Below are 26,689 nucleotides of genomic sequence, written 5' to 3' on the forward strand. Positions count from 1 at the left end.
AGCAGCAAACCCAGGTGGGTGATGCCAGGACCAGCTATAATGACTAATGACCCCTGCCCTGATGCTGACCAATCAGCAGAGACCAGGACCCTAAAAGAGCAGATCTGGAAAGCTGATTAATAGTCTATTGAAATCTTTCTCTGGGACCTCCCCTAAGATTCCCACCTGCAAGAGAGAAATAAAAACCCTCTGGATGAAGGACCCAGTAGGCACTGAACCATTCCCTTTCCCCTTTCCTTCCCCCACAGGTGGGCAATTCCTAAATTCACAGGGTCCCAGGAGACTTGTAACCAGGGGAGCAATGGGCAGTGGCAGCTTGTTCTGGGCTCACCCCCTGAACCTGTCTCCAAGGCCCCTTTTTCTCTGACTTCCCAGTGAGCCAAAGCAGCCCAGCCTAGGGTTTCCTCTTGCTTCTCTATGCTAAGCCCTTCCTTGCTTCACTGTCCTGAGGGTGCTTTTGCTACGGCCAATACAAACTCATACTTGCTCTGCTGCACTTTGTCTCTTGACTGAAATCTTTCCTTCAAGAAGACAAGAACTGAGGTCTCGTTGTCTCACCGGTAACAGCCACCCTAGAGGTCTCCACCTGCACTGATTTCCTTGGAAAGGAAATCATTCCCCAAACAGGTGCAACCTCGTGGGGAACGTGGAAAGAAGAGTGCTTTCCCAAAAAGATATCTCCCCAAACAAGAGGAGCAACAGAACATATATTGGGTTGAGGGCAGACACTTGGGTTTCCCACCCCATGTGCCCAACACTTCCTTCTTTAATAATAATATTGCTTAATATTAGTAATCCTAATTTAGGTAATGATATAAAAAGACATCCTATGTGTGGTTTGTGGAGTTAGTGGAATCTCAACAGTGGCCAAAGTAAAACGAGCACAAGTGTAATAAGGATATATGCAAGACCTTCTACTTTTCCCCCCAAACCCTCCTGCAAGCACAGCATAGTCATGGCAAAGGTAGAAAAGACATTACAGTTCCTGGTGACAGAGATACACAATATGAGGACAGTGTTATGAAAAATATCAACATGATCTAAGGTTGAATTAATAATGCCGTACTATTAAAGACAGAGGAAGATGAACCTTAGCAGTCACAAATGTAGTAACTATGACCTAAATATGCACATATATTAGAATGTCATTCTATGCACAAGCTTGCAAAGAGGAAGTACTTCTCAAATTTTATATACACAAGTCACCTGGAGATCTCATTAAAATGCAGATTCTGATTCTGTAGGTCTGGGGGAGGGGGGCTGAGATGCTTCATGGCTGAGCATCTTCCTGGGGTGGCTGCTTGAAGTCCAAGAGAAAAAATGATCTCTTGGCTTTTTTCCAGTTCTAACACTCTAGAGTTGGCCAATTCAGCCAAAACTTGGCACAAAGATCATCAGACTGGTTAGTGAGGTCATGCTTATTCCAGCAACTTTCTGTCACTATTTAACCAGAACTCCAGACTTCCCATCCTGCACTCAATTCTTGGAGAGCTTTGACAACTATTTTTAGAGGGAATGAGGTGCTTCAGTTAAAACAAAGGTTTGGCTTACTGTAAGTAGGAAAGAACCTTCAATGGCTCCAAAATTAAAGACACAACATACAAACAAGGTCAACTGAGCATCCAATAGGGAAATCTATTAAAGCCAACCAGTGGATTGATTTTTCAGCCCTGTCCCCCTTAAATGATGCTGCCACTGGCCTGGTTCGTTCATATTGAAAACAATGCTTTTGAAGCCGTGGTGAAATGGTTATAACATAATGTTAAAATTTAAACGGAGGGCATTTACATAGCACTAGCTAATTTCTGACAGAGGGCCAACCATTAAAGCCCCAGTCCTGCTGGTTCCTGGAATTCCGAGCAGTCTGATATGGCAGAGGATGAGGCTCCTCCAGGTGTCTATTCACAGAGGGCCTGCAGGGATGGCTTTGCACAAGGTGGGGAGAGGTGGGTCTGAGAGGACAGCAGGACATCTGTTCCCTGGATGCCTCAGGACCTTGCATTTGAGCTTCCAGATTCTAGGTCTAGGTGACAGATGGAGAGAGAGCCTCTGAGAGCAAAAGCAGAGCCATTCATAGAAGGTGGGGCTATCTCCCCATTCTGATGAAGAAAACAGCTGATAGAGATGAGGAGGGTCAAGGCAACACCACTCATCACCACAGCAGTACCCTTCAGACTCTCTCTCTCCTCTTCTTTCCTCTTTCTCTATCTCATTAAAATAAGAGTTTTAATATTACTTCCCTTTTATTTTCTAAGTTCTTCCTTGTAATATATTTTTATTATGATACCAGGTATATAGGCAGAGAACGTGTACTTTATTTCCACATGTTAGTAATAAAGAAATCAGAACCCAGGCCAGACCGCAATAATAGGTTACTCTCAAATAAACCACATTTACATACATCTTCTGTAACGTATTTTCTTTGAGAAAAAGACACTAAAAAACCAAATGTCCTTCCTTTACCAAATGTCCACACTCCACTGGGGTTAAATACAGGTTTCCCATTTTGAGCAAACTGCAAATCTCTAACTGATATGTTGTCGAACAGTGAGGTCTTTCAGTTTAAGTTCTAAGTTGCACCTTCTATACTTACTGTGTTTCTTACTTCTCAGTTAGCGCCTCAGTACATACCCCTACCTGCTGTTTTCTCCAGACACATGGCTTTCATCTTGAAAAAGCTGGCAAGTTTAGGAGCCTACTTTGTGTATAGCAGAATGTCAGCCCTTCTTGCAACATCTGGGACTACACTCCCAAGCTTCCAATACAGCACTTGTTTGGATGCAGGGACTTCAAATCCTCCAGTTCTTCACTACAGTGTGATGACAATTACTCACTGAGGACATAAACAGCTTTGACTCAAGATGAACATCCATTTACACATAAACAGTAACTAGTACAGTATCTGAAATTAAAAGACTTCAGTATAAAGTCTGGTATCACCCATGTGTGTGTGTGTTACTCATGTTAAACTACCCATAAGCAACTAGCATTAAAATAGATGCCGCACCTTCCAAAGGTAGTCAGCTGTATTCCAGTCAGGAAGGCTGCCATAGTCCAAAGGCACCCACAACTGTGTTCTGTTATTTGTCTCCATAAACATTAGGACTTTATTACTTAGCAAGTGGAATATCAGAAATGGATTATTAGTAAAATTGGCGAATTGTTAATGGCATGATGAATAATAGACGTGGATTCTCATTAGAGAAATGCAAGTAGTCAAGATATCTATATACATTTAAATATTTCAGAGGGACTTCTGGCGATGGCAGGATAAAGAGGTTGAAAACCCTCCCCCAATAAGAATAATTACATAACTGAACAAAATTTTCAAAAACAACCATTTCAGCCCTCGCTGGTTTGGCTCAGTGAATAGAGCATCAGCCTGTGGACTGAAGGGTCCTGGGTTCAATTCTGGTGAAGGGCACCTGCCCAGGCTGTGAGCTCAATCCCCAGTGGGGGGCATGCAGGAGGCAGCCAATCAATAACTGTCAACATTGATGTTTCTATCTCTCCCTCTCTCCCTCTCCCTTCCTCTCTGAAATCAATAAAAATATATTAAAAAAAAAACAAAAAAAAAAAACCACCACCACCATTTCAGGACTCTGAATCAAATGAAAACTAACAATAAATCGGGAAACTTTTCTCTATGAAAATCTGTCAGGGTTTCAAATACAACCACTAGAAGAGATCAGCCCTCTGCCCAGGGCTGTCCATGTTCACCAAGCTCATCAGCATTATTACCAGGGCGAGGCCAGCGTGAAACCAGCAATTTCTCTGCTGGAGACCCAAAAGCTGACTTGATTTGGAGCAGAGAGTGGAAACACATGGCCAGCCATGTTGTTGTAAAAGTCATAAACTTAGTAGAAAATGAATGGGGAAAGCTCCCAGCTCCAGGAGCTTGAGGTTGAGGCCCCAGCAGGAGCAAGCTACAGACAGCTGGGCCAGCCACACACTTCACAGGGAGATCCTGGAAACAGGAATTCCAAAGAAGGGCTAGATCCACTCTCCATGCATTCCAGGGTTTTTATTGAGAAAGAAGAAAATACTTAAGAAAAAATTTAACAAAATTAATTCAAGACCAATACACTGAAAACTATAAAACATTTCTGAGAGAAATTAAAGAATATGAATGAAGAGATGTTTCTTATTCATAGGTAGGGACACTCAACATTGTTAGGCAGCAATTCTCCCAAAACTAATCTAAGGATTCAATCTAATTCCTATCAAAATCCCAGTTGGCTTTTTTTGTAGAAACTGACAAGCTGACACTAATAAAAATGCAAAGGACCGACAGCTGTCAAATTAATTTAGAAAAGGTCCACAACACTGGATGGCTTATATTACCTATTTCAAAACTTCTGTAAAAAGCCAAATGAACCCAGACAGTGGGGTATTAGCATAAGAACAACATATGGATTGATGAAACAAAACAGAGAATCCAGAAATATGCACTTACATGTATGGCCAACTGATGTTTGACAAAATGCCTAGGCAATTTTGTCGAGTTTGATTACCGGGATTCTTCCTTGTTCTCCATCCTCAATTACTATCTGGGTGTCCCACTAAGGTCCCTCAGGCTTCTGGAGCTGGAACCCTGTCCTTTCCCTGCCCACACTCCCCAGATTATCACTCTGCTTAGTGACTTCCCTAATCCCAACTGCCTGTCTCTCTGGATCTCAAAATAATGACCACTGGATTCACCTGGGCATGGATGTTATTAAAATCCCATGTGCAGCCCAGAGAGCGACCTTCCTATTAACTGTGCTTGCTCTCCTAGAGCACACTGAAGAGCTAGTTACGTCGGTGAGCTCTGAGTTCATGAGAGAAAGGGAGCAAACAAAATATAGATGGCAACTTCCACCACTGTGTCTTTAATCCAACTACTCCTTCTTTGACTATTTCTTATGGAGAACATTTTTTCAATATATGCACTGTTGGGCCCTAATTGGTTTGGCTCAGTGGATAGAGCGTCCACCCATGATAGGAGGTAGCCGATCGATAATTCTCTCTCATCATTGATGTTTCTATCTCTCTCCCTCTTCCTTCCTCTCTGAAATCAATAAAAATATATTTTAAAAAACATATATGCACTTTTAATTTTGTGAACTTCAAAAGCAAGTCCACCAAGAATGTCAACAACTTCCCCAGAATCATAGTGAAGATGGCAGCTGAATGGGGTCCTCAAGACGTTGTACATCCCTGACTCAGTGTCCCAGTATTTGTTCGGTGCATGAAGGAATGAATGAATAAATGAATGAGCAAACACAGGAAAAAAATTAGAAAAACTGAATAGAAATGACAATCGCACAAGAAAATATTTCCTACCCCACAAAGGTATGAAATATTTAAAATTCCAACTCCCTTAAAGAAAAGCAATGCGAAGGGAGTTTAGATTTTACAAAGGTAGTGTTTGGGTGAAGGGGTCAGAGGTACAAACTTCCAGTTATAAAATAAGTAAGTCTGGGAGATGCACTGTACAGTGGTGACTATAGTTAATACTGTATTTCATATGTGAAAGTTGCTAAGAGAGATATTAAAAGTCTTCATCACAAGGAAAAAGGTTTGCAACTGTATGTTGATGAATATTAACTAGACTTATTATATGATCATTTCCCAATATAAACATATATGTAATCATTATGTTGTCTACCTGAAACTAATATAATGTTATATGTCAATATACCTCAATTAAAAAAAAAAAAAAAAGGAAGAAATGCCAGAATTAGAAAGTCAGAATAAAGGGGTTGAAAGTCAAAATTTTGATGGGTGGGGAAAGAGTACTAGCCCACCAGAGGGTACAGCTACAGGGACAGAAAGTAAGCCAAGTGGCAAAGACAGGTCTGGAAACAACTATGTAAATTAGAAACCCAAAGGGTCTACTTGAAATTACAAAGGTCTTCGTACCTCTGGATACCAAAATTTGAATATGGCTTTTTGAAACAGAGTCCAGATCCCTCCTAGACCTGCCGAATGGTAATCTCTTGGGTGGTATGAAACCTAGGAGGCTGGAGGACCTCATGGCCAGAAGGGGCCAGGACTTAGAGCTGGGAGTGCAATCTAGGGACTAGACAAAGGTTGTATGGCTGTTAAAGCAGCCTGGCTACTTCTGCAGTATCAGAGGGTGTTACTGCCCTCCCCCTGCCAATGGGTTAGGCTTTAGTTTTAGAACCCTGTGCCCTCAAGTTATTTGTGTATTGAAAGAAATATTCTGAGAACTAAGGTTTTGATCTTTGAAGGAATAGTGCCCCTTCTTTTTGGCTTTGATTGACGGCGTTCAGGGCAAGCCATCTAAAAGAGGACCTGATGGCAACTCTGATTGGGTGGGAAGTCTGACTTACAAAGTACAGTGCAAATTCAGAAACAGGGCAGTCGATAGAGGCCATAACACCAAGGCTGTCCTAGGGCCTAAGTTGCAGGCTGTGTATGGGTGGTCCCGCGAGGTGTTAGGTAAGGAATGAGGGTGTGATTCAGGAGAGGGAATAATGGGAGCATAGCATGCAGCTGAAAGTCAATACCCACTTGCAGTTAGAGAGGAAGATGTTCAGGATAGAAAGGGAGGATAGGGCTAGTTGCCTGTGAATTAATTTGGAGGGATTACAGAGGGCAGTGGCCTGTGGGCAGGAGCAGGAATGGATGAAGCAGAGGGGTGCATGATGAAGGCAGTGCTGTAGCAACATTAGCCTAACGCATGTGAGACCAGATCAAGAGAAAGAAAGCCAGCATTATTCAAAGTGGCTCGTGGTAGTAAGTTAGACAGCTGGTGATCATTTGCAGTGGTAACAGGGAAAGACAAAAATAAATCAGGGAGTTCTTTAAAGGAAAAACTAAAATTCAGAGAGACAATCTGGATAAGGAGATTTTAAAAAAAGAAGAAGAAAAGTAAGATGAAGCCACCACGGTAACCGAAAGAATGTCACGGACTGGGAGAAGCAGAGAGGGAGTCATTGAGGCAGGAAAGAATTACTGTGCTGGGACTGCGACAACAAATAATCACTTTCTGAAAGTAAAATTCTGTCATTACAAAATGTTGGAAGGCATTTAAATGTGTTGCAGTGTGAGGTGTGTTTTTTCAAATCTAAATATTCTCTTTTAACTAAAAATGATCTACTAAACTTAAGCATCTTCTTTATTGTTGTAGAGAATGTCCTGGGATTCTGGTAGGAAATTGTGGAGCAATGGAACAAAATGCAAGAAATTCTTTAGGGAATGGGAGAAGATGGCACTTTCCATAAATACTGAGTTATCTAAATTTGACATTCCCACCAGCAATACAGGAGGTTGTCTGGCACAAGAATTCGAGTCATACTGCCTGCTGGGCCAACAGATCAGACTTCAAGATAACTTCAGGAATGAAAAGATCCAAACTTCAAATGGTGGATTCAGAAAAGAAAAAATAATGTGCACCACACTGAAATCAGAACCTTATGTAAGTCGACGGGGTTTCTGGATTAACAGCCTGAGATAAACGCTTACCTAGGCAAGAATGTTATCCACCAAGCTGATGTGGAATCTCACTGTCTCCATTGTCTGTCTCCTGCCCCGAAGCAAGACACAAAATCACTGGGAACAAGTAAAACGCAAAGAAAGCTCCCCTGATCCAGACTTGAGAAAACAAAGACCCAAATAGAAGGGCTCTCTGCTATTAAGTGGTTACTCTGGGCAGGGACTGTCACCCTCCACATAAAGGACATGAAAATACAGCGAACCCAGCTACAGTGTGGTACTGCATGCTGAAATAGCTCCCTGGAAGGAATGTTCCAAGTTCATGACCTTAACTAAATTACTTCTATAAAAGATTGTGTTCTCATTAATTTTGAAATGCATTTATTTAATCAATTGTCCATAGATACATATTAGTATTTTAGAAATAAAACAAATAAAAGAATTATTTGCAAACATAAAAAGCTACATATATCTTTCATAGGAGACCACAGTTCTCTTGTTCATCCAAACATTTCTGAATGTAACTAAAAATTTCACCTAAGATCTATCATCAAGAGTTCTCTCTAGTTGTCTTCAGTTAATTTTTCTATTCAAAGTATAGGCTTAACTTTATTCACTTGGAATTACTTTTTAAAAATAAGTTTTCTCACCGGGTTGGTGTGGCTTCATGGCTGAGGCTCAACCTATGAACCAGGAGGTCACAGTTTGATTCCTGGTCAGAGCACATGCCCAAGTTGCAAGCTTGATCCCCGTAGCGGGTATGCAGGAGGCGGCTGATCAATGATTCATTCTCTCTCATCATTGATGTTTCTATCACTCTCCCTCTCTCTGAAATCAATTTCAAAAAAATTTTAATTAAGTTTTTCTGTGTCTGCCATAGGTGTTCCAATCATGAGTGATATTTATTGATGAAGTAAATAACACACTATGCTAAACTTCTAATAGAATTATCCTCAAATTTGACTTCTCTACACCATACATCGCCTAAGATATAGTTTTAAAAATTATTTACTGTTTAAGGAATAGCTTATTACTACTATTGTAAACAATACTTTTAGAAGCAGCACAACATTGCGAAGTCAACTGATGATCTAGTTTTTAAATTCCAAAAGATCTAGGCAACATGGGTCTAATGCCTTTCTGTGAAAGACCGTCTTGGAAGGAACAAGTTGGAAGGTGGAAATTTTACAAGTATGTACATCCATTAAGTGATACATTACTATCCTGCAATAGGTGCATCGAAGGAGTAGAATGGCAGAGGGTAGTGAAGAGAGGAATATCGTTCCATATTTTGTCAGGAAACAACCGGTACCTCCCTTATACTATTAAGGAAGAAGTAGGTTACGTAAGTAGCTTGCTTTTGAGTTACATGAAGAAATGTCTATGGAAGGATACTCAAGAAAACAAAAGAAAATGATAAAGTCAAGTCAAGACTTAACTTTTTTTCTCTACAGCCTTTAGTACCTTTTGAGTTTTCTACCATGGGCATGGATTACCTATTCAAAAATATTTTTAAGTTACTTGATTCATAAGTACAGATCTTAATTTCAATTTGGCTCAGTAAAGGTAGGTGGCTGTTAATATTCAGGAACATTGCAAAGGAATGAATACACAGATGTAACTAAAACAATCCCTTCCCTCAAGAAGCCCAAGCCAGAGTGAGGCAGGGTGGCCAGCCGATTGTTGACACCACCATGGAAACAGCAAGTACGACAGCAGCGCTAGGAGAGCAGTGGAAGAGCATCCAGGGACCGGGAACATTTTCCAGGGGATTAGGACCCACACAGGGCACTTGTCCTGCACATAACAGCCCATGTGCCAGCAAACACTGGGGAGTTATGAATAGGTGCAGGTGTGCCCAAGATTACACCTGTCAGCTCTGGGACAAAAGGTGAGCTGGAGTCTCAGCCTCCTCGGTTTATCCCCAATGTGACCTGCCCCAGAGTCATTCTGTGTGTGCATGACGTGAAGTGAAGGGTTTAGGAGGTGTTGGTCCAACAAAGGGCGGTGATGTTCCTAGAAAAATTAGCGGTGGCAGTACTGACCAAGAAGGGAGGCCTAGTGGGAGAATCATCACAATATTTCCTGGGAAAAACAAACAACTGCTGAGCCTCATCAGCAGTGGGGGCAGAAGATGGGAGACAGATTGCAGATTTTCATTTGGTTAAGTCAACAAATCTTAATGTGGGCAGTGAAAGAGGGAGGGGAGCCGGAGGGTGAGCATGCAGGACAGGCGGGCAGTAAGAGCCACCATCATGGATTGCATACCTGTGACACTAGGACATGCCCAACCCTGTAACTGTTTTCATGTGATATTTAATCACATTCATCCCATCCTTTATAAACAGGAAGACAGATGTTAAGAATTCAGATATGGCCCAGCGTGGCTTAGTGGTTGAGCATCGACCTATGAACCAGTTTGATCACAGTTTGATTCCCGGTCAGGGCATTGCCAGATTCCCAGTGTGGGGTGTACAGGAGGCAGCCAATCAATGTTTCTCTCTCATCATTGATGCTTCTATCTCTCTCCCTCTCCCTTCCTCTCTGAACTCAATAAAAATGTATTTTTTAAAAAGAATTCAGATATGTAAAGAAACCTGACCAATGTCATGGCTCATCAAAGTGACAAGTCTGGTATTTGAGCCCAAGACTCTTTGATTCCTAATCCAGACTCCAAGTTTCTAAACAATTATATACATCAGAGAATATAGCTTGGAAGAGGGCCTCTCCAACAGGTCTGTGCAAAATAGTAATACTGTAGTGATGCTTGCAGCTAATAATTACTGAGGGCTAACCCTGTACTAAGCCCTGTTCTACGCACTTTTATTGCATTGTTTCTAGTTCATCATTAACAGCGTCTTCCAGGGAGACACGATTATTATTCCCATTTTACAGATGACAAAAACTAAAGCACAGAGAAGCTAAATAATTTGCCCAATTTCCCACTAAGAAGGCTAGAGCCATGGTCAGCAAACTGCACCTCGTGAGCCACATGCGGCTCTTTGGCCCCTTGAGTGTGGCTCTTCCACAAAATACCACGTGCAGGCGCGCACGTACAGTGCGATTGAAACTTCGTGGCCCATGCGCAGAAGTCGGTATTTTGTGGAAGAGCTGGTATTTTGTGGAAGAGCCAACCACACTCAATGGGCCAAAGAGCCGCATGTGGCTCGCGAGCCGCGGTTGCCGAGCTGCAGTTTGCCGACCACTGGCTAGAGAATACAGCACATAAAGATTTACCTTGTCATTTTCCTATAGAAACTTCCTGTAGATAAAAATGAACATCCATAGGACTTTATGAATAAACTATTATAAAATGGTAGCGTGTTTCAAGGATGATTCCCTTGAAATAAGTGGTCTTATATACATTTTATAATAGTGGCTTTTAAAGCAGTACAATTCTAAGAGGGGCAGAACAAGACAGAACAGTGTATATGTTTATTCCATATCCTTGTCACATGTGAATTCTCCATCATGCTAGATTAACTACAGATGTAGGCTTTATATTTAATGTCTGAAAAAGAGCGAGGAAAAATGGAGTGGGCCAAAGTCCAGGAGATGTAGGAGGTGGGCAGTAATGTTTTTATTACACATATCTTTGTTTCCAACTGCTAAAATCAATATTTTTTATTGGCCCTTACTTGGGGAATACCACTAAAAAAAAAAGGAAAATTCACTTTTTGATATCCATTCAGGCACACACATTTTACTACTGAATACATACATGCTAAATATGAATACTATGTTATTTATGAGAATGAAGTAAATTTTCTTTCATTCACAGAATAGACATTTTTCTGTATACTTGGAATTAATTGTCTATTTGTTACTTAGAAGGGAAAAGGGCAGTTTAAAACAGAAGAGTTGATGAGCCAACCTGTGAAGTAACTATAAATCTATGTAATTGTGAGCTGTGGATTTAACATATTATTTGTAGAAACACACCACCTCATACATATATAGAGCTTACTTTAAGCTGGTTACATGTCAAAGGAAATTAAGTCATTGGGTCACATACTGTGAGTCATAAAGTAATCTGGAGAAACTGCAGAAAGGATAGAGGGTTACTGATCATGTAAATGCTATTAGATAATCATTGCTTTCAAAAACATAAGCTACCTCAGAGATGATACAGATCAGTATTATTTTATTATGACCATGTTATATAATTTCACTAATTCATGCTATCTACATGGGACACAGATTATTTTTTTAAATCAGAACTCTCTCAAAGATGCCTGTTAGGAAGGGTGATGGGGTGGGGACTGAAGGCGGTGTGCCAGATTCAAAGGCTCCAGCCGTGGGTGGGTTTCCACAGCATCTTAAAGCAGGAAAGCCCCAGGTGGTCCACTTTCTCCAAACACCATTCATAATCGCCCAGGCCGAGCGCTGAGCCCCTGGAGGGGCACGGAAAACATGAAGGGCATCTCCTTCTCCGTCCAGGACTTTCAATTTCTTATAACAATAAAGCGGAGTCAAGCTGCTCGCTCTCCACCCTGTGGGAAACTGGGACGCGTACACTTTCTGCAACTTGAGGGAAAAGAGTTCAGCTCCCAGCTCCAAGCCTTCTCTCTCCTAGGCCCGCTCTTTTCTTTCAAGGATAACTATGCAAATTCCCCTCTCTCCTGGCCCTAGCTGGGCGCAGAGCTGAGCTATTCAGAGCTGTGTTTCCAGCTCCGGTCCAATGCTTTCATCATGAATGCTTGAATGAATGACATGGTCTTGTTTCTGCAGACTAACTAACTCAGCACAATGCCCAAACACATTTTTCCCACGACAGTATTTCGCAGGCCACCCACCTATTTTTGACACGTGCTTTTTTCTTAAAATGTATTTAATAAAAGATGTATGTGTACGCATATGCCCCTGGCCATGTGTTGCATCCATTAAGATGTTTTCAACATCTTGTGACCGCTTAGCCAACAAGCGAGCAGCGCTGGGAAGACTTAACCCTATGGGCAGAGTGAGCAATGGAGTTGGGTTGCCCATACACAGAAAAGAGGGTTTCTTTTTCTCTCTTGGCATTGACAGAAACTATGAATATTCGCTTCGGGTTTCTGTTCTTCCCAAACCTTGCCACCAGAGCCACTGGACCCGAGCAGGCGAGTCCTCCCTTCGCCAATGGCTCTCTCACTCCAGAGTGACCAAGGTCTGAACCGGAGCCGGGAACCAGCGGACTCGGCCCCCCGGAGACGCCAGGCACAAAGAGCGCGGTTGGGAGCGCGCATCTGCGCCCCAGACGCCGTCTGCGGTGCGGACCGGCCCCCCTGCTCGGGACCGCTGGCTAGGGGCGCGCTTCTCGCCGTGTGTCTCTCCACCTGGGCCGCCAGTGGCCGGAGGAGCCTGCCCTTCGCGGCCGCACACGATGGGGCTTTCTAACGCCGGACAATGGGGGAGACCCGGGAGAACGCCTTTCCATTCATTCCCCGCGCCCGGCGCCCCGCCAGCCGCCTGCCCCGCGCGCCGGAGCGCCAGAGCCCGAGACCGACGAGGGGCGGCGCACCCCGCCACCCCCCCCCCCCCAGACGCCACCCCCGCATGGCGCTTCTCAACATCGGTCTAGTATCGCAGAAGTCAGTGAGTGGCCCCCAGAGCCCGACAAGTTTTCAGCCGAAGGTCGGAGGAGGGGGCTGCTGCCGTCAGGGGTGGCGCCCCCGGTCCCCTCGCCCCCCGCCGGGGAGACGCTCGCGGGGAAACCCACGTGTCGGGTCCTCCAGTCGGAGGGGAACGAGGATGCGTGCACCGACCTTGGAAGAGACAAAGCGCAGGGCTTTGTCCCGCAACCACCCCCCGGCTGGGGGCCGGCCCGGCTCACCTCTCTGCTGGCACCGCGCCGTGACCCAGAGCGCCGAGGCCAGGAGCGCGACCCCCGCGCCGCCCGCGCGCATCTTGCCGCCGCCGCTCGGGGCCGGGGACAGAAAGCCCGGACGACGCGCGGGGACTCGGTGCAGAGCGCTTCCCGCGCGGCACCCGCCCCTGCGACACACCCCCGCCGACCTCCGCCACGCCCGGCCCCTCCCGCCCCGGCCCGGCCGCGAAGACCCCTCCCCCAGGGAGGCCGGTGCTCAGCCGCGGGGACCCGCCGGGACCGCTGCTCCCAGGCCGCGCTCAGCTGCCCCCCGCCCGGCGGTGTGCACAGTCCCCGGGCTCCAGATGGCGAGGGGGCCGCCGCCGGGTCAGAGTTGGGAGGGCGGGCGGAGAAAGTGGCTAGGAAGGGGGGGGGGGGGGGGGGAACTGCTGGAGTTGGCCCGGAGGGGTGCTTTCCGACAACATATTTGCCCTGTTGACCCAGCCCTACGGTGGCTCTGCAGCCACCAAACCCCCCCCGCCCCCCCCCCCCCCCCCCCGCCACTCCCGGCGGGCTCCGGGTCCCGCGCCGCTGCACCCGCGCCGCAGCTCCCACCAGCTCCCACCAGCCCGCACCTTCCACCTCCCCCACCCGGAGGGTGCCCCCGGGGCAGGCGGCCAGCCTCCTCCCTGGGAATGGGACCAAAGTTTAGCTAACCAGAAGGTGGCCGGGCCCTGGCCTAGACTCTAGAGAGCCTTCCCTCTCAGGAGGGGAATCGGGCTTAGCTGACCAGCCTCCCACCTCGGCTGTTGGAGTTTGTGAAGATTTTTCTAAAAGTGTGTTGTAACAAGGTTCCCATTTTTTCTAGGGAAGGCAAGAAAGGTCGCTTGGACTTTACTATTATTATTATTATTATCATCATCATCATCTTACACTAACTGCTCCAGAAAGAAGTCTCATACTTTTTTGAAGTTTAGTTTTAACGCAAGATTTCAACTGCTCTGTTGGTTTTTAAAACAATTTTCTCTGATTTTTATATTAAAATTGTATTCCTTACACTTTGCAGATTTCACTTTCTCACAGTACAATCACATAGGATAGTAAAAGTCCCTTTTACAGTCTCACTCTCTCATTTTGCCCTTTTTTTTTTCCCGATAGGGAGATAATTTTATCTCAGCTGTGTTAATCAATCTGACAATTTTACCAATTCCAGTTTTTCTAAAAACACTTCCTGAAATCCTTAATGAATAAATTATCATTATAATATAAGCAATTATTTTTTCAATCATAGAAATATATAACAATAGGTAGAATTTGGCACTTTAAAAATGATGCAATATAGTTGTCTACTACACATCATAGTACCAAACTTAAAATTTAGATGTTTTTAACTAGTAAAATATTAAAGCATTAAGTATTTATCAAATAAACAATTAAGTAAATTTAGTATTTAATAAGTTATAAGTATTAAGCATTTAAATATTCAAATACAGAATTATAAATATTTCTGCACTGAAATAACATTGTATGCACACGTCTATACATATCTTTCAGAGCTTCCTAAGTGCATTCATGTAGATTATCTCATGTGACCTTCCCAGTTCTATAGGATAGGCAGATAGCCTTGTGTGAGACCAGGAAATGAGTTCAGGGGGTTAAGGTCCTATCCGGACCTAGACTTCTGATCTGATTTGGTCCCTAGTTCCCTACATAATTTCCCTGAGATCATGACAATGAGATCAAAGGCAACAGGAGGAATCACAAAGGGTTATCTATCTCTCTATATCCTGGGCTCCTATAAATTCAGTCTGAACTTCAGTTAGACCTTATCTTTCAACTGCAGAACAAGGGAACTCACACTTGTGATTTCAAGGGAAGCACAGGGTCAGCACATTTGGAGAGTGACTAGGAAATGGAAGTGTCAAAACTTTCAAGTTGGCACAATTTGTCACAGTTCAAGATTAAGCAGAAAGGTTTCAGTGGAAGGAGAATTTCAAAAGCCAATTGAATGAACAAGCTTGGATAAGATGGAACATTAAAAATGTCACAATTCTATGTGTCTTGCACAACCCAGCAGTACCAATTTTCCCATTCTGTATCATGCTTGGAAATGTCTAAATTACCTACAGCACCGTGAAAGTTCAGGGCTGTCCTGATTAAGGTAAAAATCATACACAAATGTTCATGTTTAATGAGAAAGTAGAATTTCAGCTCTACTAGGCCCACAAAGATGCTTGCTTTGAGGTCACCTATAAATAAGGAACAACAAAAATGCCTAAATGCCAAGCAATAGCTAAATGGCTAAGTAATTTATAGTAAATCAATGTGATATGCTATTTTGTAGCCATTTTTAAAATACAGGAGTGTAAATTTGCATAAAACACTGTGATATGTTAGGTGAGCACACTTTGAGCACTAAATCCCTGGGTCACTGTCCTTCATCTTGCCTGTATATTGGGAGTGATGGAAGAGCTTTAAAAAATACTGATGCTGGTCCATAACAGACGCAGACAGAGATTCTGATTCATTTGGGATGGGGTGAAGCCTGCATATCGAGATGTCTTAAGACTCTAGGTAATTCTCATGTGCAACAAAATTTGAGAAACACTGGGCTAAACTGACCAGCTCCTGCGTGGAAAGCAATTCAGTTTCGGTCATTGGTTGCTGGGAGGCTGGATGAGCCAGTCCTAGAGGATGATGGTCACAGGCAAGCAGAGGAAGGACAGCCTGTCAAGTGTCTTTCCTGCACAGCCTGACACCCACATAGCAGGGATCCAGCCCATGATGCCCAGAGTATGGAGCAGGAGTGCTCTCTGGAGGCTTGGTGCAAGTAAGCTGTCCTATAGTTCTAAAGGAATTGAGATTCCAGGCAGGGACTTGGGCACGGGAGCACCACACCAGGATTCGGGTGCAAGGCCTGGGGTATACAGCTGTGGGCTTGGTTACTAAGGAAAGAGGTGAGAGGTCAGTTACTAAAACTAGGTTACAGCGTCAGAGTCTGTCCAGGAAAAGGCTACAGAGACTGTGTGTAGGTTAAGCTCCTTACGGTCAGTGGCAAGAAATAAGATGATTAGGAAACTAAGTCTTAGGCCAGAGGAGAAGACAAAGTAGACAAATCAGGGGTGGTAGGCCAGATAATTGTACCCCAAAGGGGTGCACATCCTAATGGCTAAATCCTGGGAATATATTATGCTACATGGCAAAATACTGATGTGATTAAACAAGGACTTTTTTCATAAATTTATATATTACTTCATTCATAGCAATAATATGAAGCAACTGGAAGCAAGCCATGTGTCCATCAGCAGGAGAGTGGAATTAAAAATTGTAGCCTGTTTTACAATGGAATATTACTTGGCAATAAAACAGAAAGAACCATTGACTCACAGGAAAATAGGAATGAGTTTCAAAAATATTATGTTAAGTGGAAGAAAACAGACACAAAAGAGTACTGTATAATTCCATTTATATGAAATTTAGCAACATGCAAAACGAATCAAAAGGGAACGGTGGCTGCCTATGGAGAGACTGAAGATTGAGTAGAAGGGGGAAAAAGAGGAGCTGGGGCAACGGAAATGTTCTGTATCCTGAATGGGGTGTTGGTTGGATGGGTATAACATGTACCAAAATTTATTCAATTATATACATTTAGGATTTGTTGCATTTTTCTGTATAAATAAGAATCTTGAGATGAGGTGATTTTCCTGAATTATCTGGGCGGGCTCAGGGTGGCAGGAGAGTCAGAGGAATTCAGTGTGAGAACTTAACCTGCCATTGACGGCTTAAAGGCAGGGAAAGGGGCCCTTGAGTCAAGGGGACCTTGAGTCGGGTGCTGGAAAGGCAAAGAAGCAGAGCCTCCAGGAAGAACCAGCTCTGGGGACACCTTGATTTCAGACAAGTAAACGTCCATTTGCACATCTGACTTCCAGAATGATAAGGTGATAAATCTGTACTGTTTGAAGCCACTAGATATATGTTCATTTATTTTAGCGACAGTAGAGGACTAATACATAAGGTAAATAATCTCTCCCAGAAATCATGTGTAGATGATGTTATGGGGGAAAATAATGCATAGCTATAATAAAATCTAGGTAGATACTGAAGATTCCATTTGTGCCAGTGATAAAGAAAGGTCAGATAAAGAAGGAATTTGAAGATATTATGTGAATTATAAAGGGGAAGAGGAAAAAGAATAAAAAATCAAGGGAACCCACTAGATAGGAGAACATATTTGCCAATGATACATCTGATAAGGGGTTAATTTCCAAAATATATAAAGAATTTATACAACACCAGGAAGATAAACATCCCAATTAAAAACTGGGCAAAGGCCAAAACCGGTTTGGCTCAGTGGATAGAGTGTCAGCCTGCGGACTGAAGGGTCCCGCGCACCGGGCATCTAGTATGCATATAAGATCTTTGATTAATCTCTTCCCACCTTCCCCTCTCCCCCTTCCCTCTGACATTCATCAGTCTGTTCCATGTTTCCATGCCTGTGCATTGAGCATCTGCCCCCTGGTGGTCATTGCACATCATAGCTACCAGACAGTCAGCTGGTCAGCCGGTCAGACAATCAGGCAGTTGCTTAGGCTTTTATGTATATAGATATGCATAACCCTTGGACACAAACAATAGTGTAGTGAAGACCTGGGGGAGGGGAGAATGGAGTGGAGAGGGTCAATATGACAATAATGTTGTTGCATTCAACAATATGTAATAATGTTGCAGTTCTTGTGTGTGTGCTATGTTCCAAGCATTGTGCAAAAACATGTAACATAGACAATCTTAAAGTTCTATAAATGTCCCAAAGTGGCAGAATATAAATATAAACTACTAAATATAAACAGAATTCACAGTTACAGCAACATAAGCTAACTGGCCACCTTAAAAAAAAAAAAAAGACAAATTAATTGGAGAGATATTAGGAGGCAGGAAGAATGGGGTTCACAGAATCCACAGGAGGCTGAAAGACAAGGCTTGAAGAACACATAAAAACCAAGAGAGTTAAGATTCTAGGCAATAGGATCATGGCCAAGGTCATCCACATAAACAGTACAGCTGAAGGAAACTACAGCATGGTGAGCTGTCTGGCCTTCAACATTCACTTCACCTGTTTTACTAGCTCAAGGTCCAAAACCAGGGGAACCAATAACTGATCAGTTCAGCTTAAATTGTGTGCCCCAGGTGAGGGTAGTAGAGGCATCGCCCCTCTCTCCCATAGTAGGACTTGGGAGTGAGGAAGAGAGAAAAATATTTTACACACTAGGAACCCTTCCAGCCCCACACCCCAGTCCAAGAAGAGAACAGTGTGCTAACAGGAGGAGACAACCAAAATAGCTAATGTCTTCTACTGGTTGTCAGGAAGAGCTTTATGGAAAGAATGAGACTTGATCAGTAAAGAATCACTATGACTTGGAAAGGCAGAAAAAGAAGTTTGCAATAGCCTAAGCAAGGAAACAAAGGCAAAAAAAAAAACACACAAAAAAAATAGGACATGTTTGGAGGGTAGGGCCACAGGCAGACTGGATGAGACACAGCTCAGGTCATCTCAGTGCTGGACTAACCTGGTACCTACCTGAGCTCTCGGCCCTCTGCTCTGGCCTCTCCTGACAGCTGTTGGAGTTTCTCTTCTTTCTTATACAGTTGGCCTTGCTGGAACACCCCCTGCCACACTGCTTAAGATCTGGCACCTGAAGCAGCTACCAAATAGCCAATGAGAAAACCCAGAAGTGGGATCCAGTTTATTCCCTGTTAGGGGGAATGTTGATTAATGAGAAATAGACGACAAAGGGAGCCAGACTGAGGAGTGCCTCCTGTTTCTCTCTGCCACGCACAGCTTGAAGGCCCGGGGTCTCCCTACAGCCTGCCCCAAGAAGCCAGCATGCAGACACCTTCATCAGGCCCCGCGTGAGTTCTTGTTGGCTCATCCTGAAGCAGAAGCAGCACCTGACACCTCTCTCTGTGCAGCTTCCTGCCTCTCCTTCCGTTTCCCTCATTCTCTTCTCTGTTGCCATGGATTTCACTTTTCAAATAAAACATCCGCATTTTCGCCTTTGCCTCAGCATCTGTGTATGGGTATGCTTAGTTAAGAACTGCCTCTCCTAAAGGGAGTAATTCATTGAGAAGCAGGTAACAGGTTTAGATACTGCAACGAGGCCACCATGAGTAGGACTGTATCAGGGTGAGGAATTAGAGCTTGAAGCAAAGGTCACGTGAAATTACTATAGAGTCTTAAGCAGAGAAACAATAAGACCAAAGTCTTTCTAAGGGAAAATCTATCTGTTAGCAGTAAACAGAAAGAGTGAAATCAAGAGAAATGGGAGGTGGGGGCCTAGGATAGTAACAGGGTGGAGGTGGGGAGGGCATAGGACAGTGATGGCGAACCTATGACACACGTGTCAGAGGTGACACCTGAACTCATTTTTTTGGTTGATTTTTCTCTGTTAAATGGCATTTAAATATATAAAATAAATATCAAAAATATAAGTCTTTGTTTTACTATGGTTGCAAATATCAAAAAATTTCTATATGTGACACGGCACCAGAGTTAAGTTAGGGTTTTTCAAAATGCTGACATGCCGAGCTCCAAAGGTTCCCCATCACTGGCATAGGAGATAGTGGCAGTGGGAATGGGGAATGGAGAGAATAAAGTGGGATTTCAAAAGAGGAAACATGACTTAGAAACTAATTGGATACAGATGATAAAGGAAATTGGGAATTTAAAATTTCCTTTGTGGGAATGAAAAAAAAAATAGGTTAGAGGGGAAGGTGAGCCAATGGGAGAGGAAATAATGCATACAGTTGATTGTTGTGGTTCGGCAGTTACCAGATAGTCAAATGGAGATGTTAGAAAAACAGCTGGGAATTCAAGACAGATGGAGAGCTCAGTCTTCTTTGCATGATCACAAAGCCCTGGACACAAATGAGCTCACAAACAGTGGGACTGCTCAGAGAGAGGACGTGAGGGGCTCCCGTGAAAGCGCGGCCAGGGAAGAGCTCCTGGCAGATGACAGACAACTTCATGAAGAGGACGTGCAGAATTGGTCCAGTGAAGGTAAAAGTTATAGCAAGGAAATCTGGAGAAGGAGAAAGCACCAAGGATGAAGCAATGGCTATGGTGAACGCTCCAGAAAGTTATTGAGAAGAGAAGCGACACTCACTTTAATGGGCATTCTCTGTTATATCAGCTGCTTAAGCCTCACGTGCAAGATAAACATTATTTCCTCAATAGGAGCTCAGAGAGGATAATCAACTTGCTCAAAGTCACTCAGCCATAAAGTGTATCAGTTAGTTTTTGCTGTCACAAATCAACCCCAAATTTAATGGATTCGAGCAAAAATGATTTCTTTTTCTCAAATGATTCCATGGGGTGGTGGTTGCGCTGGCTCGGCTGGTTGCTTTTCCTGCTGGTCTTCCTGGGTTCCTTCATGTGTCTGCAGTCAACTCCATATTAAGGAACTAGGTGATTTAGGGGAGCCACAGCTGGGGTGCCTGGGGCAAACACTCAGAATTCACCATTGTCACAGAATGCTAATAGGTTTAGCGAATTATAAATTAGAACAAAGTTAGAATTAGAACAAAATATCCCAAATAACAGGAATTCAGAGCAAATCTAATTATAGCAGTTGCTGACAGCACATCATAATGACAACAATTATTAGACCTAACAGCTATTGAACATTTGCAGTGGGCCAGGGACTGCTCTAAGGGCTTTTGTAGATTATCTCATTCAGTCTCCACTACAACTGAGGCAGCAAAAGAAGAATATTACCTGCTGGATCATAAAGTTTCCATTTACATTTATTGGTCAAGGGAAGTCACCTGGCCATACCTAATCTCAGTAGAATCCCCTCATGTGCTTGTAAGTAGAGGAGAACCAGAAACTTTTAGAGAAATTGTGCCTATGACAACAAAGAAATTCTTGTGGACTATGCTAAGACATGATGAGCAGGCAGATTAGAGCAAGGACACTGATATAAGAATCCCAGCTGAGTGTGTAAAAGTGTAGCAGGCAGTTAAGACAGGCATGAACAGAGCAGGAATGATGAGCCAGGTGCAGAAATCAACAGGTTGGACGGCCTCGGGTGCCTGGCAACGGGCAAAACTACAAGCCCTTGCACCAAAACTCCCTTAAGCATTAACCCCTAGAGATGACATCTAGGCCTCAGTTGTATTTCAGCTCCAGGCAGTAAAACCAGGTGGAGCTATGTGATGGCTAACATCAGGACCAGCTGCAAAGACTAATGACACTCTCCCATGGACCCAGCCAATCAGTAGAGGCCATGACCCTAAGGAGACACACCAAAAAGGTTCATGAATATTTTATTGGGATCCTCCCCAGATGCCTTGGGTAAAAGCCCTCAGGATGGAGGGCCAGGCTGCTCTCTTTGTGGAGCACAAGCCTTTCCCCACTTCCTTCTTTCCCCAGGGTGTGTTTTTTCTCTTTCCTCCCTCAAGGTGCATATCTCTCTCCCTCTTCCTCCTAAACTCCAAGAGCCTTCCTTTTGCTGTAACTTCTTTCCTGAGCCCATTTCTTCTACAAATCACTTCTTCTACCTCTGTGACTTTCTAAATAAGCTTTCTCAAAGTCTGTCTTGGCTCTGAATTCTTCTCTTAGCCAGAGCTCAGGAACTGAGGTTGCTGAACCAAGGTGACCACCTGGTACAGTTTTCCCACTGCTAACAGGAGGTGCAATGGAGAGCAAGAGAGGAAGATGAGCAGTGAGGCCAGGTTAGGGGTGATCAAGATCAACCCAAGCTAGTATCAAAAACACAGTAAAGATGGTAGTTGTGCAGATGAAGGATGCTGCAAACTGGAAGCTTATTATTAGAGCAGCTTGGGGGTTCTCCTGAGACCCTCCTCCAAGCCAGGAAACTCGATTCTGTGTTAGGATTGGGAGGTTCTTTTCCTTCTGGTCCAGACATTCTTTAAGTCCATCCTGGGACAACATATGCTCAATTCAAGGTGTGGAATGAGACAAGAAAGTCCTGAACTAACAAGCGACCAGAGTCACATTATCTCCAGGGCCCAGGTCTCCATACTGGGCATGAGCCAGGGGCTCTGACAGAGACCATTTGAAAAATCAAATCGTTCAGCTGTGAGTCAGTATTTAATTTAGTCTCCTCATTACGATTCTTCCCAAGGTTTAGCTTTTAGGTTTCCTAACAACTAAGACAAAAATGAAAATTCCAATGGCTTCATAGTTTTCTTTTTTTAATAAAAGAAATCAACAGGATGAACAAATATAAATCCAAGAATGAATTCATTATTTATAAATTATCAACATAATGGACAATATTTTCAGTTACAGGTTTCCAAGAGACAGTGCTATTCAAACAGATTCTTCTGTTGACCTTCTGGAGTGCCCAGGGCACAGCTTCACATCTGTAACAGGGAGGGCTTTTAGGAAGAATGGGGACTATTGAGATAATGAGGCCACGTTTGTTTGTTTTTCGATTACCTACATTCCTAAGGTATTTAGGGCCTAAATAACCTAGAAGCATGCACCGATTAGATCATTTTACTTAAATATCAGATGTTTCAAGTAAGCCTGTACCAGATCTCAGTCAGTTTATGCTTGAATTCTCTAACAGCTACACTAATGCATCAGGAGTAGAGAGCGTAAGTTATGCATAGCTCCATAGCTCACACGTGAAAAGCTACAATCCTGTAATCTAGTCTTATTTTAATGAGAACCATTGGTGCAAGGCAGACTTCTTAAATTTCAGCACAGACACCAGAGAAGAAAGCAAAACATATGTAGTGGGGAAAAATAAACAGATTTCAAGAGCAAAGCAGCATATGTCTTTCCTTTCTGAGAGTTAAGCCAAAAATGTCCTCCCTTCAAAGCCAGAAGGACAAACTAAGCAGCAAGGATTCAAAACAAAATAACCCATGTGAAGGAAAGGAAAAGAGAGAGTTGAAAGAAGGTCACATACCACATGTGCTGGTCACAATGTTACAACTGTTCAAGGGGGAGCTTAATCTACTCCTCTCCCAATTGCCAGCTCATTGAGCTGGAGGATTTGCTTGACATGTGTCTTAATTGAATTGATATTTTTCATTAACATTTTACACAGTTTTGGTTTTCAGGAATGGCTCCATAGGCAATTGCTACTCATGAAAGGCTGGATTTTACTAGTAATTATGAGATGAAGATCATTTATGATTAATTTTACCAAGGACATTAGTGTTCGCAAAAGCCTGTAAAAATGACCGTGGATAGAAGCACTACTGGTTAAAACCCCACCTTCCTTCTTGCTAACAAACCCTCAGATTATCCAAGTTTAAGATTGTCTGTGTCCAAGGGAAGGGAGCTCTTTCTAACCACAAGGAATGAAGTTGGTAAATTCATATTGATCCAGGTAATTCTATTCTGTTTGCCAGGATTGACTTAGATACAAGCTGGTGACTCAGCTCTTTTTTCTTAATCAATATTATTGAGATATATTGATGAATATAATATAATATATAACTAGAGGCCCAGTGCATGAATCCACTCAGCCTGGCCTGTGCCCTCTTGCAATCCGGGACCCTTCAGGGGATGTCCGACTGCCGGGTTCGGTCCGATCCCCGCAGGCCAGGCCAAGGGACCCCACTGTGTTTATCCTCTTTCGCTTAACATAATGTGTTTGCAATTCATCCAAGTTGTGTAATTCAGCAGCCTATTCCTTTCATAGTTGAATAGTTTTCCTTATATGGCTATCCCAAAACTTACTTATCAATTTGGGTGACTTAAATTTTAGCTCATATGCAAAAAGCTGTTATGAACATTCAAGTACAAATCTTTGTGTAGGCAAGTGTTATCATTTCTCTTGAGTAAATACACGGAAGTGGGTTTGCTGAATCATAGGGTAAATATATACGAACTTCTTAAAAAGCTGCAGAAACACTTTCCAACATAGGAGTCTCATCAGCAATATATAAGACTAGAGGCCCGGTGCACGACATTCGTGCACTCGGGCAAGGGGGGCGGTCCCTCAGCCCGGCCTGTGCCCTTTAGCAGTCCAGGAGCCCTCAGGGGATGTTCAACTGATAGCTTAGGCCCGCTCTCTGTGGGGAGCGGGCCTAAGCCATCAGTTGGACATCCTTAGTGCTGCCATGGAGATAGGAGAGGCTCCCGCCACTGCTGCTGCACTTGCCAGCCATGAGCCTGGCTTGTGGCTGAGCAGTGCTCCTGCTGTGGGAGTGCACTGGCCCACCGGGGGCAGCTCCTGCATTGAGCATCTGCCCCCTGATGGTCAGTGCGTGTCATAACAACCGTTCGTTCCACCGTTCAGTCAATTTGCATATTACCCTTTTATTATATAGGATTTCCAAGATTTCCAGTTGTTTCAGATCCTCACTTACATTTGATATTGCCACTCATTTTCATACCAATGACTCTAGTAGTGGTATCTCAGTGCAATGATAACAAATAATATGACATGATATTGAACATCTTTCATGTGCTCATTTGCAATTTATGTATCTTCTTTGGTGAAGTGTCTGTTCAAATCATTTGACTATTTAAAAAACAATTCAATTGTTTGTCTTCTTAATATTGAGTTGTAAAAGTGCTTTATGTATTCTGGATATAAATTCTTTGTCAGGTATGTTTTTCAAATATTTTCTACCAGCATATGCTTGTCTTCTAGTTTTATAATGGTGAGTTTTTGAATGAAAAGATTTTATTTTTTAGAACTCATTTGGATTTACAGAAAAAGTGAGCAGATAGTACAGTATTTTTATTTTATCCTATTCCACCCTCCCCCCCCCCCCCACACACACACATCGTTTTCCCTATTATTAACATCTTACATTAGTGTGGTGCATTTGTTGCAATTAATTAACAGATATTAATACGTTGGGTTTGTTTGTTATCTTTTGTTTTTTTGAGCACTACATACTTTCTGGCTGTACAAGGTGCTCAAGACTGATCTCATATATTTTCTAACCCGGCCCCAAAAGCAATAATTTCTCCAACAAGCCATAGTTTCTTCTATTGAAAAATGGTTTTAGAAACCAAGATCTGGGTGCTAGGTGTGCTCATTGCTGCTAGTATGTCATATCTCTTAGTCCCGTCCAGCTGACAGAGCAAAGAAATATGTGTGTGCGCATGTGTGTGTGTGCATGTGTGTGTGTGTGTGTGTGTGTATTATGTGTATAGGTTGTTAGCTATAGGTTTTTTGTAGAAGTACTTTATTAGGTTGAGGAAGTTCCCTTTTCCTTCTAGTTGGTTGAGAGTTTTTATCATATAGATGTTGATTACTCTCAAATATTTTTACTGTATTTATTGAGCTGATCACATAGTTTTTCTTTATTCTCCCAATGTATTAAACTCACTTTGTATTCCTCAGAGAAACTTCACTTAGTCATTAAGTAATTGCTAGTGTATTATATAATGTATTACATTTTATGTGTTACTATATTCAATTTGCTGAAATTTTACTGAGATTTGTATCATGCTTCTGAGGGACATTAATTCATAGTGTTCTGTATACTTATGGTTGTAGCATTAGGGTAATGCTGGCCTCCTTATCTCTGGTACTCTATCTACCCCACAAATCATGGCAGGCCTGGTCGCTGCACTTGAATCTTAGTCTCCTCAAGTTAGCAAGGCCATAATACGCAGTTTTGGTTGTTCTCCCTGTGCTGTCTCCTGGAAACTATCTTCAGCCACTAATCTTTTTATTTTTTAAAATATTTTGTGTTGATTTCAAAGAGGAAAGAAGAGGGAGAAAGAGATACAAACATCAATGATGAGAGAGAATCTTGGATCAGCAGCCTCCTGCATGCCCCACACTTGGATGGAGGCCACAACCCAGGCATGTGCCCTGACTGGGGATCAAACCATGACCTCCTGGTTCATAGGTCAACATTGAACCACTTACCCATGCTGGCAGGGCTGCAGGCACTAATCTTGAGCATATGTATGCCTCATTTACTTCACTTCTCTCATGAATTCCAGTTCTGCACTGTCCAATGTCTGAAAACTATTGTTTTATATATTTTGACCAGTTTTCTAGTTGATATGAGAGATTACATCTTGTCTCTGTTCTAGATCATAGCCAGAAAGAGTAATCCTAGGATATAATTTTGGCAAATGAGACAGAATCATGTGAGAATATGCTATCTAGAGTTACATAGCTATCCTGTGACCACAAGGGTAGTGGTTGACACTCTGAGGATAACAGATAGAAATAGGCAAAGAATTTGGGTCCTTGATGATGTTGCTGGGCTATTGAATTACAAAACCTGGAGCCAGCTACTTTTAGACTTCTTGTTATGTGGGAAATATTTTTTACATTATTTAAATGAATTAAATTGTATTTTATGTTACTTGCAGCCAAAACCACCCTAACTGACTCATTCTTTTAAATATACATATTACCAGCTTTCTGCCAGCTTGGTTATTCTAGGTTATTTGGTCATTCTCATTATTTTTTTAAGTTTAATTGAATAAAAATTATTGAGTGAGAC

At 43.0% G+C, this 26,689-nt stretch overlaps 1 protein-coding gene across 1 annotated transcript in view; it reads right to left on the reverse strand.

The window, feature by feature from the left end:
* Positions 1 to 13,328, reverse strand: part of LAMA1 (laminin subunit alpha 1) — a 155,728-nt gene extending 142,400 nt beyond the window's left edge. Inside the window, exon 1 of the mRNA XM_070420638.1 lies at positions 13,256 to 13,328. Coding sequence (XP_070276739.1) covers positions 13,256 to 13,328 — 73 coding nt within the window. The remainder of the gene's footprint in view (positions 1 to 13,255) is intronic.
* Positions 13,329 to 26,689: the final 13,361 nt, after the last annotated feature.

Source organism: Myotis yumanensis, unplaced genomic scaffold (assembly GCF_028538775.1).
Source record: "Myotis yumanensis isolate MYYU_CA2020_CCGP unplaced genomic scaffold, mMyoYum1.0.hap1 SCAF_7, whole genome shotgun sequence".
Lineage (NCBI taxonomy): Eukaryota > Metazoa > Chordata > Mammalia > Chiroptera > Vespertilionidae > Myotis > Myotis yumanensis.